Source organism: Topomyia yanbarensis, chromosome 3, assembly GCF_030247195.1.
Source record: "Topomyia yanbarensis strain Yona2022 chromosome 3, ASM3024719v1, whole genome shotgun sequence".
NCBI classification, from domain to species: domain Eukaryota; kingdom Metazoa; phylum Arthropoda; class Insecta; order Diptera; family Culicidae; genus Topomyia; species Topomyia yanbarensis.
Genome location: NC_080672.1, coordinates 245,512,490 through 245,524,841, shown reverse-complemented (window position 1 = coordinate 245,524,841; position 12,352 = coordinate 245,512,490). Strand labels below are relative to the sequence as shown.

Sequence of the window (12,352 nt, the reverse complement as noted above, 5' to 3'; positions counted from 1 at the left end):
GAATATGGACGAAGGCTTCACTGCCAAACACCTTCAAGTGACCGAGATCCGGTTTCCTACCCCACCATAATTCGTATGGAGTTTTTGTGAGGGATCTAGATGGCAAACGGTTCTGCAGATAGGTAGAGGTTAGAACGGCTTCGCCCCAGTATACTTTTTCGAGTCCTGAATCGACGAGCATACAGGTCGCCATTTCATTGATCGAACGATTCTTTCGTTCGGCAACACCGTTGGATTGGGGGGAGTAAGCAGTGGTAAATTGGGGTTGGATCCCCTCAGATTTGTAGAAATTCCTCAGCTGCTTATTGTCAAACTCGCCCCCACCGTCAGAACGAATTACACGCGGCTTACGCCCAAAATTATTTTCAGTCCACCGCACGTAGTCGATAATGTTCTGCGTTGCTTCCCACTTGTGCTTCAGCAGGATTGTTACGGTGAAACGACTGTAATCGTCGATTAGGTGCATTACGTACCGGTTGCCACTCGGTGTAGTTGTCTTCATCGGCCCACATAAGTCAGTGTGGATAATGTCCAGCACTTGAGTCGTTTTCCTCTCGACAACAGCAGGGAAAGGAGCTCTGGCAGCCTTCCCTTCCATACAACTTTCGCAAACCAATTTTAGACCACAATCACTCACCTTTATTCCGGTGGCTAGATCCTCCTTAAGAAGGCGCTCGACCGCAGTCCAGTCACGGTGGCCGAGACGACGATGCCACTGATGCTGGCAGTCGGACTTATGTTGACCTACCGTTGCTTGCATTGAACATTCAGCTTGACGAAGATGGTATAGACCACCGTAACGAACACCCGTCGCTACGACAGACCCTCTCGAATCAACTACTCGGCAACCTTCTCTGTTAAAACATACTTCCAAATTCTTCTGTGCCAGCTTCTCTACGGAAATCAAGCTGGTCGACAATCCCGGGACGTATTTAACTTCACTAACGTTAATTCTGATCGGCTTTTCGTCACCGTCTATTCCGCATACAACACCACTGCCCTCGCCGCAAATTTGGGTTTTCTTTCCGTCGGCAAGGGTAATCCAGCCTCCAGAGAATTCTTTCAACGAAGTGAAAAATGTTTTATTGTTTGTCATATGTGCACTTGCACCACTGTCGATAACCCACGATCGACTATTATCATCACTGACTGTGAATGCTATGCCTTTCATGTCGCTCTGGACCACTTTAGCCTTCGCACTGTCACTTTTCTTCGGTGGGTTTTCTTCTTTCTTGGAAGATTGTAACTTCCTGCAATTCTTACGAAGATGACCAACCTTCTTGCAGAAGTGGCAAATCCTCGTCTCCTTTTTCGGGTAGCTTTCGGCAGATCGCTTAGCCTTTTCCACTTTTCGCGCACCGTTTTCCCGTTCTAGCCGTCGCTGGTAATCATCCATTAATTGAGATTTCACTACATCCAACGAGATGTCATCACCTGACCGGCTATCGAGAGCTGTCACAAGTCCATCAAAAGAAGGAGGCAAACTTCGAAGAAGCATGCAAATTTTAGTGTCCGAGTCGAGGGCCGTTCCGGCAGCGTCCAATCGATCGAACAAATCGTCGATCTCGAGCAAATGATGCTCCAAATCACTACGCTCCGAAAGATTTGTGGAACACAGTTTCTTCAATAACGAAACGCGCACTGAACGGGAAGTTTTCTGGTGATACGCCTTTAACGCAACAAAAACATCGCGAGCATGAACACAATTTTTCACCAGGGGAAGCTGGCTATCTTCAAGTAGCAGCACGAGTGTCGCTTTCGCCTTTCGATCGGCCTTTTTCCACGTCGCATTACGATCCGCTTCAGCAGGAATATCACCCGCGACGACGTCCCACAAGTCTTCTCGACACAATAAGCTTTCCACGCGCACTTTCCACGTAGCCCAATTCGTTCCGCTGAGCTTGGGAATCGAAAACTTGGCATCAACCATGCCGGTTCAAAGTGTTTACTACTTGCTCACGGACAAAAAGAAAAAACAAAATGGTGTTCGTCCGAACACGAGTCTTTCGCGGTGCTCTTTTCTGCTCCTTGCACACGTGCCAATAAAAAAATGCACCGCTCCGAAAAAAAACGACGGTCATTCAATCTTCACACCGATCCCGCTGGGCCCATAACCTGACGGCAGAGTCAGAAACACCGATGTGGAAACCAGCGTATGGGATTCGGAGTGGAACAACAGGAGAAACAGTGCACACGCGAGAACTACGTTTAACAATCGTTTAATAAGGAGAAACTAAAAGGTACAACTTGTCGCGGGAAGCGCTTGGTTTAGAATAATGATTTTGTTTTATCTTCTCTCTCTTCTTCTGCGGTCGGCGCAAGGTGTGATGTAAACGAAGGTGTAGACAGTTGCTGGGGGTGTGTGTATTGGTAGACGTTGCACATTTCCACAGAACGGAGGCCTCGTGGCCTCCGCAGTCACCCTCGGTGACGTTGACCGCTGCGACAACGTTGACGAAACCTTAATCTTTAATGCGAGTTTCTCCTTTCTCTGCAATCGCGTCGGTTGTTTGCAGAGCTGCGATGTTTCAAAAAAGGCTTCCACTGATGGTGATTTCTGGAGTGTATACTGTCTGCAGAAACAGTGTGACGTGGTGGTTCGGCTCGTTTCTCGTTGTTTAGACGTGAAGTTTCAAACGTATCGATATGTGAAGAGGTTTAAATTAGAGTGTGTAGAGTCTGAGTGGTCCAGGCTTGGCTGAACATATACTCCAGTGTCACTCACCTGGACAATCGAAGACTGCCTCTTCTGAAGACCCGATGGCGATAGATCTCGTTGATTTCCTTTCTGCTGATTTTCCTGCGCTCGATGGTATATTGTTGTGCTACGACGATTTCATGAAGGTTCCAATGGTATTGACCACGAAGAGCTCCGAAGAGGTTCAACTCCAGACTTGTTGTTGTATACCATGGTGCTTAGATTGGTTGCTGTACTACGATGACTTTCACGAAGGCTCCAGTGAAAGTGTTCACTGGACTGTTGCTGTGTTACCTTCCGAACGAGCTCCGGCGGGTCTCGACCCCCGGACTCAATCCCAACGTTTCCTCTGTGTTGGAATCATCAACAGTAATTTGTTGATGCGATGTATACGTTGGTGGTATTGGGGGTGCATTTCCAATTTACTGGAACTCAGTCCAGCTCCGGTACACATCATGTGCAACGGACTGCAGGGGCATTCACAGCCGAAATGGTTCGACATCGAACCTGGTTGAATTGCGCTTAATTCAACCCGTGAAAATGCACCCGAGATGGGTGAGGACAAATACCACCAACGCTGTAGTACCTTCTGCATTATTCTAAACCAATGTACACGACAATAAAATTGATTCTATTTGCATTCTTCTGCGGATGGTTTGCTCTGCTGCTATTCAATTGTTGTTCCGATGTACCACGATGAGTATCGCGAAGGCTCCAATGGGTATGACCACTGGACTGCTGATGGTTACCTTCCGAAGAGCTCCGAAGGGTCTCAACCCCCCGGACTAGATTCCAACGTTTCCTCCACGTTGAAATTATCAACAAGCTGACTTGCTGATCCGATGGTGGTATGGGGATGCATTTCGTGTATACTGGACCTCAATCCAGCTCCATTGTCGCCTCCGTTGAATGAAATGACATTAATTGTCAACTGACTGACTGAACAGTTGCTGGCGCCTTATGTACTGTGAACTGTTATTGTCGCCGCAAAATTCCAATGTGTAACTGGGTATGGTGTGCACTAATGCACTCCTGGCACTGGACTGCCTTAGTGCACTCACTCGTTGTGTGTCGTCCACAAAAACAATTGAAGCACAGGTGTTTCTCTTCGACGTACTCCAACCGCTTCGATGATAGCCATGTCACAAACGTCTTGCAGTGATAGAGAAAGTGCCGTTCACCGCATAGGTAACATCTCGGAGGAAGAATATCACACTTTTTCTCCCGATTCATTTTCACTGACGGCTGCGCTGGTAGATTTGTTGCAAGTAGCTGATGTGGTCGAGCCTTCAGTGCTTGATGACGTCGAAAATGCAACAGCACTCGTAGCGATGCTTCTTCAATGGGTGCCAAATGTGACTTTGGTCCCATTTATTTACCTTCTGAATTGTTAACCTCTCGGTGAGCTGCTGATGGCGGTCTCGTAGATGCTCGAAAGTTGCCCGAACGAATTTCCCGTCGGCTTCACGGAAACCGTTTTGATCGCCGAGGGACAAACTGTACTGCAGCAAGCACTCGATGTGCTTTTTTCATCGACAGACAGCGACATTTTCACTTCCAATACTTTAATTCTACTGAGATTACCGAGAGAAAACGAACCGCGCAGCACAGGCAGGGTGGCCAGATAGAATTCCTTAATATCGGTAGGGTCACTAAAAGTTTATCGGTAGTTATCGGTAGGCCAGGTTGTTGTCCCAAAAACGTAGTATTGACATAGAATTTTAAAATACTGACAACACAGATCTCAGACCAAATCCAACCCAAAAAATGATTGTTGAGTAAGATGTGTCCAAAATCAATAAAAATCGGTAGTTTTCGGTAGGAATAACAAAATATCGGTAGTTTTGCCTTGGTCGTCTGTGAATCGGTAGGGAAGACCAAAATCGGTAGGACTACCGATAAATCGGTAGGTCTGGCCACCCTGACAACGATGAACAAAACAGAACCGGTGAGGCGAATCTGCCTGCCATAACTGGAAGGAGTATAGCTGAATTCTGGCAGCGCCATTTTGATAATTTTGACAGCTGCCGGAATCCTGACGGATTTTTGCTGGCTGCCCGTTTTTCTTCCAAGCGGGAAATTGTCACGAAAAACGATGGATTTGATGCAATTGGATCAAGTTGATGTAAAACCTCAATTAATTGCCACCGCTAATATCGTTGATAATTCTGTATCAACTGGAAATTTAGATTCCGATTCACAAAAACCAGCGGAAATCGATATCTTACCGGTTGTGTACGAAATCATAAGAAGGTTAGTATTACGTTGTAAATAGTATGGGTAGGAAAAATGATCTTGTTACATAAAGCGCTAAATTATTCCTTTGTTTTGAAACTAGCGTTGAAAAAGATCCGGTTGATAACGCGGCCAAGCAGAAAGAAAGTCAGGATTGCAGTCAAAAGGTAAGCTATTGAAAACGTCCTTTGAGCGGTTCATACTGTTATAAGTTACAAAGACAAATAGAGCTACATCAACGTTACCAATTAATAGGTACTTGAGTTACAAAGACGCTTAGAATCAGCTCGTCGCACCATTCGACTGCTTCCTGGAATAGAACACAGCAAGGAAGAACAACTGCGTCGATTGGAAAGCCTCAGGAAACAATTAGCACTAAAGCAACAGCTCATAAAAAAGTACAAGAACGTGCAGTTTTAACTATGGTATTACGCATTATTTTACGATACTTAGCCAACAACGAGCAGTTGATACAACGCTTAGCAGATAGCTATCCAATGCGTCGGGCTGCTCAATTTCTTGTTAGTGCTTACTACCGCAGTCGAGCAATCACTCAGGAACAAAAGTTAGTCGAAATAACACCGGAAGGGTTCAAACGTATGATGAACACCTTCAAAAATAAAATTAAACAAGAAACTGAAGCGGCCAAACATGATTTGAGAAAGCGTAAATAGAAAATGTAATTTTATTGGTGTTAACGAGAACCTAGCAGAGAAAAATATTTTTCAGGTCAAGGAGAAATAACATTACATTTTGGACGAAGTAATTGTTATAATTTTGGGAAACATTTAAACTAGACCGTCACTTTGATAGCCTTCCTTTATTAACTTTCGATTATTCCGACTACCACTACACAAATTTTCCAGCACAGCGAATCCCGAATACGGTAATTGTTTACTTTAGGTATTTTCCCCCAGTAAGAGGAAAACATGTTTTTCTTTCGTAAATATGCTAGTTTAGTGTTGTAGATTCATAAAAAAGAGGCGAAAAGCGAAAATTTTAATAATTCATCAACAAGTTTAATAATAAGTTGTACCTACCAACCTTTCTCGTATGGTTATTGTGCTCTTGAATGTAAGGCTTTTGGCGAAGCTAGCTTAATGCCGCATAGCCAAGTCCAAGGATCCGAAGCGGCGCAAAGCCGCTGAGGATCCGCCGGGCGAGGTGGCCTTGTCACTTCGTCGCTGTTATGCTATCTTATGACAAGCGCCATTTAGCACTTTTCGAGAAAAACGATTTTTAAAGTTTGAGATTGAAAATCTTAAAATTTATAAATGTTAGAAGCTTTTCGGAGAAGGCATTCGATGCTTCTATCTTTTCTGAAATAATTTCTCGATTTGTGCGAAGATTGGTTAACTATATTTACAGTTTTTGCTTAAAATGTAGACCAAAGTCGCTCACATACGTGTCATAAGTGTGTATTGATGATAAAATATGTATGACGTGTCAAAAATGTGTACAGAAGATTTAATATAAAAATGAATTATAACTGATTCGTAAAATTATGCGTTACAGATCACTATGTCCAAAATTATACTTTTCCATGCGATAGCAGGAATATCAGGTTACAAAATGATGGCATTAGAACACAAAGTTTTTTCCAATTTTCCTCCTTTATTCAGGAAAAACAATGGACAAAAATTGGTTTCATTGACAATTTAGAGGCAATGTATATCAATATTATTGTTGACATTGTTTGATATACAAATGTTCTTCTTGCATAATCCATCACCACATTTCGGTATACTTTCCAAAACAAGTGGAAATCTCAAAAGGAAATTTGTTCAATAATCATGAATATATAAGCCAACCATTCCCAGAAAAAAGCTATGGTAGGAAAAGTTTTGCTCCTGAGACAAGAACCTAGCTAATGCTTATGGTTGATCTGCATAGGAATTACCTATGTCATCAGAGACATCTGTTGGCTTGCTATAAGCTTTTCGGCTTATAGCAAGCCAACAAGGGGCCGTACACAAATGACGTAGCTTTTTTTCAGCGATTTTTGACCCCTCCCTCCCCCCTCGTAGCATTTGGTCACAAAATTCTAACCTCCCCCTCGTAAATAACGTAGCATTTACCTACCCCCTCCCCCTCGTCCCATGCACAGCGCCCGGGTGATGAAAAAAAAATTACATGCTTTTCAATTATTTTAAATACATGTCCTTTCGAAATGTTTGACGACTTTTATCAACATTTTCATTATAACAACAAATTTCGTGCAAAATAAGCCCATTTCATCACAAATATAGTGTTGATAGTTTTGTTTTGAATTTTATATGTCAAGGGGAGCATGAAGAGAAGTTCTCTCAATCCTGTAGCTGCCAATGATTCTAAGAAACATACGTTCATCTAAATTACTAAATTTAGTTTGGTTGATTCCGAAGTGAAAATTTAATTCAGCTTCCAAACTAAGTCTACTAGTTAGCAACATTAGCTAACTAATGTAGCAAGTTAAATCCGCATACAAAATCTTTTCGTATTTTTGCGAACTTGAAATTGAAATTCTGCGAATTGTAAAATTTACCTCATGAAAAACCGCATCAAAAGTAACTTGTTTGAATTTAAATTCATTTCTCTTGGGAACGGAGGATCATTAAATTGTTTTCTCTAAACAATGGGTTTTAAACATAATGCTACGTCGCACAACTTCTGACCCTACCCTCCCCCTCGTCACACTTCGTCACAAATTTGGTATACCCTCCCTACCCCCCAAAATGCTACGTCATTTATGCATGGCCCCCAAACTGTCTTGTCTCTTTTTTGTCATAAGATAGCACAACTCGATCACTCGAGAAAATGGCGTTTGTCATAATCGTGTTTCGCTATATCTCAGTAACCCAGCAGAATTTAAAAATTCTGAAAACGCGACTTTATGGAGATTTTAAAACGTTTACTACATGGCATATCTAACTCAGATCACCCCAAAATGGCGTTTGTCATAAGATACACGCAGAAAAATATGTCGTAGTCAAAATGAAAAACCAAAACTTTATAACAAAAAGCAATAAAAATATTGATATCTAGAAAATCATTTAAAAAAAAATATTTGTCATTTTTTGAAAGAAAAAAGTGTAGTTTTAATTGTATCAACTTTATTGAAATTAAATATATATATATATATATATATATATATATATATATATATATATATATATATATATATATATATATATATATATATATATATATATATATATATATATATATATATATATATATATATATATATATATATATATATATATATATATATATATATATATATATATATATATATATATATATATATATATATATATATATATATATATATATATATATATATATATATATATATATTTATGCGCTTAGTCATAAAAATAAAACGATTCGTATCAATTATAATACTTCGGTACGACTGTTTATATTTTTAAAATAACAATTTTTTATGTCGTTTCAAAACAATGCTTCCTTGCACCGTTTCTCTCCATTTGACATTGCAAAGTTGCTTCTGGTAGAGAAATTTTTATCGACAGGCATGAAATGCAGCAGATTTCTGGAGCAGAAGTGAAGTTTTCCGGACTGCGTTCCATTTGTCATCAATTATTTCGGAATTTTCGGTAAGCGGTAATTCATACGTTATTTTTTCTTCTACCACCGAATCAACGCTAATGTTTATTGAGTGGCGGGTAAAGAAGAGGCTATTTCCCACTTCGTTTCTTATAAAACAAACAAAATTTGTTTTATTTACACTGTTGAGCGGAGAAAAAACAGATTGGTCAGAATAAAAATATCTATCTCGACCCTAAATCTAATAATTTTTATATTTTTACAGGAACTGAACACTGTAAATCGCTGAATCCATGGAAATATGCATATGCAGGACATCCGTTTCTCATCAGGATTGGATCAAACAACACGACTTACGGATCACACCCTCGGAACTTCAGGTAGGGATTTTAGAACCTACAATTTCAATCAATAAAATCGTTGTGAAATAAATAAATTAATTCAAATAAAATACCTACCAATATTTCAAAAGCACTATTATTTATTGCAACTAATATATTTATTGTTTCGAATATTTTTGACAAGCCATTTCAATCATCAAATCTGTGCTTTCAAATATTTAACCTATTTTTGGTGTTACCTGTATTGTTTTTTGATTCAAAGTAATTAACTTTATCAAAACGGGGGGGAAGGGGAGGAGTTGATTCTCTAATCTTCCGGTCATCACATCGCATGCTTTGGTATTCTTAGTATGTAAAACAAACATGAAGATGTGACACAAGGCGCCAAGAGCGCACTAAAATCCTGTCAATCCTATTTTTCATTGGATTGTCTGCTCTAAATATATCACCAGGGGACCATTCATAAATGATGTTGGATATTGACAATAGGGGAAGAGCGTCACGTAACGAGATAAAAACTAAAAATGAATTTTAGACGTATCAGCGGATCAGGGATAAAAAAACGTACAACATTGTTTATGAATGGCCCCCAAACAAAGAATATTCCATAACATATCACGTAACATCGGTGACAGAGCATTGGGATCAAGGCCAAGTCCCCCCTGGGTCGTGCAAAACTGAGAAGCAACATCAATTTAGGCACAGATAGCAGACGTCCATTTATTTTCATTTTGTTTTGTTTTGTCTTTTCATTTGTTTCTTCTGCTACGATGTGTGCGGATCGGTGCGGGAGAGCGGGACGGCCAAGGAAACGGAAAGCCAGTGGCCCAAACAGATCAGGAACAAAAGGGAGGACTGCGAACAGGGAAACCAACAACAGAGGAGAAAGCGTTTATTTATTTATTATAGCTACGATACTAATAACAATTGTTATGCTTTTCTTGTTTCGTTTCAGCAAACCAAAATCTATACGGACTAGCACATACGAACAGTTAGGCTTTGTAGGTTCTCATCTTGAGAAATGACAATGACACTGTACGAGATGGCGCTGGGCCTGTGGCCTTCGACTGGCATGGTCCATTCTCATTGATACGGAAGTCTTCTTGGCTGGTTGGTAGATATGTGCTCCTACTTGCAAGTTGATCAATTCGCTTGGGTGGGGGACATGTGGATCCTACTAGTTGTCGACTCTTTTGATCGTGAGTATGAGGCTAGTTTAGGAAAGGAGTGCAGGACTGGCACCTAAGAGATAGTTTTTTTTTAATTTTTTTTATCTTAAATACGTTTATTTGGGCCCAAATGCTGTAGCTTAACGAGGCCGATAATTATTTTTTTTTAAATTACATGGCACATGTTAGTGGGGGAAAAGAAAGCCGTATTTAGGGGCGGCTTGCTCCCCTCTTATGTAAGTAAAGGAAAAAGGTAGGAAGTGGGATACATATTGTGTAATTGACATCGTCGTTTGCTGATTGATCATTGTGGCGGATATGCACACTTTGTTGTAGTGTTGTAGTTTCCAGCCTGTAATCGCAGGGGCGAGGGGAGGGTCGGTATTTCGGATAATTATTGGCACTCTGATGATGTCATGATGTTCTCTATATCATCTGCATGTGAGGTATGTCATGATGTTCTGGTTAGACGGTTATCAAGAAGGGTATGTACTGAAGACTCGTGAAGCAATGCCATATTGTAGATACAGGGATAGGTTGGTGAGATTCTACTGTGAATGAGAGAGGGGAAAATGCATTAAACTTGGACATCAATAGTTTTCAAAAAGATATAGATAAGAAAAATATAGGGGTGGTCACGGCTTGCCAGGACGTCCCGGACTGGCACATAGGGTGATCTACCTCGGGCCCGAAGGTAATCTATTAGTTGGGACCTGGCAACACAGTACTCTGCGCACAGCCAAACATGCTTGATGTCGTGATAGCCGTTCTCACAAACACAATGATTACTTTCAGCAAGCCTTATACGACGGAGATGCGCGTCAAACGAGTAATGGTTGGACATGATCCTTGACATCGTACGAATAAAGTCCCGGTTCACATCCAACCCCTTAAACCAAGCATTCATTGATACCTTCGGGATAATGGAATGTAGCCACCGTCCCAGATGCCCATTGCTCCATGAGGTTTGCCAACTATCGAGCGTCCTCTGACGAGAGATACTGACAAATTCATTAAAGCAAATTGGTCTTTCGTAAGTGTCGCCTTCTAATGCGCCCACCTTGGCTAAAGAGTCCGCCTTCTCGTTGCCCGCAATAGAACAATGTGACGGGACCCGAACCAAGGTAATCTGGTAAGATTTTTCAGATAAAGCACTCAGATATTCCCGTATTTTCCCCAGGAAATACGGTGAGTGCTTTCCAGGCTTCGCCGCACGGATGGCCTCAATGGAGCTGAGACTATCCGAAACGATGAAGTAATGGTCTGAGGGCAGGGTGGCAATGATCCCGAGAGTATACTGAATGGCAGCTAATTCTGCGACGTAAATTGAAGCAGGATCATTGAGTTTGAATGAGGCAGCAAGATTTTCGTTGAAGATACCGAAGCCTGTGGACCCGTCGAGAATTGATCCGTCAGTGTAGAACATTTTGGCGCAGTCGACTTGATGGTATTTGTTATAGAAAATATTTGGGACCACTTGTGGGCGAATATGATCCGGAATTCCACAAATCTCTTCCTTCATGGATGTATCGAAAAATACAGTTGGATTAGAAGTATCTAAGAGATGAGCACGGTTGACGTTATACGTAGATGAATTGATGTTCTGTGCCATATAATGGAAGTACAAGGACATGAATCGGGTCTGAGAATTAAGCTCGACAAGCCTTTCGCAATTTGCAATCACCAATGGGTTCAGAATATCGCATCGAATGAGCAATCGATATGAGAGATCCCAGAATCGATTTTTCAGCGGAAGAACGCCCGCCAGCACTTCGAGACTCATCGTATGGGTCGAATGCATGCAACCCAAGGCAATACGCAAGCAACGATACTGGATTCGCTCCAGTTTGATGAAGTGTATGTTCGCAGCGGAGCGAAAGCAGAATCATCCGTACTCCAACACTGATAATATCGTTGTTTGGTACAGCCTGATTAGGTCTCCTGGATAGGCACCCCACCATGTTCCAGTTATTGTACGGAAAAAGTTGATCCTTTGTTGGCACTTCTGTTTCAGATACCTAATGTGACATCCCCAGGTACCTTTAGAGTCGAACCATACGCCGAGATATTTGAATGTTGAAGCCTGAGCAATAGTTTGATCCATTAATTGAAGCTGTAGTTGCGCTGGTTCACGCTTTCTAGAAAATACGACTAGCTCAGTTTTCTCCGTGGAGAACTCGATACCCAGCTGGAGAGCCCAAGCAGATAAATTGTCCAAGGTATCTTGCAGTGGTCCTTGCAAGTCGACGGCTTTAGGACCTGTAATAGAGACCACACCGTCATCTGCAAGCTGCCTTAGCGTGCAGGAATTGACAAGACATTCGTCAATGTCATTCACGTAAAAATTGTAAAGGAGAGGG

At 41.4% G+C, this 12,352-nt stretch overlaps 2 protein-coding genes across 5 annotated transcripts; both read left to right on the top strand.

Moving 5' to 3' along the window:
* The first annotated feature begins 4,658 nt into the window (after positions 1-4,658).
* LOC131693222 (mediator of RNA polymerase II transcription subunit 9) lies at positions 4,659-5,353 on the top strand. Its single transcript, XM_058980877.1, has 3 exons — positions 4,659-4,951; positions 5,037-5,100; positions 5,189-5,353. The coding sequence occupies exons 1-3, from the start codon at positions 4,794-4,796 to the stop codon at positions 5,351-5,353; spliced, it is 387 nt and encodes a 128-aa protein (XP_058836860.1). The 5' UTR covers positions 4,659-4,793.
* Positions 5,354-5,355: 2 nt separating this feature from the next.
* On the top strand, positions 5,356-8,962 carry LOC131693224 (protein NCBP2AS2 homolog). Of its 4 annotated transcripts, none has more exons than XR_009306180.1 (4): positions 5,356-5,599; positions 5,663-5,819; positions 8,431-8,532; positions 8,748-8,962. XR_009306180.1 is itself a non-coding variant. In XM_058980878.1 (2 exons), the coding sequence occupies exons 1-2, from the start codon at positions 5,356-5,358 to the stop codon at positions 5,728-5,730; spliced, it is 312 nt and encodes a 103-aa protein (XP_058836861.1). In that variant the 3' UTR covers positions 5,731-6,435. The 4 variants fall into 4 exon arrangements, 1 of the variants encoding a protein (XP_058836861.1); XR_009306181.1 differs by having other exon boundaries at positions 8,418-8,532; XR_009306182.1 differs by lacking the exon at positions 8,431-8,532.
* Positions 8,963-12,352: the final 3,390 nt, after the last annotated feature.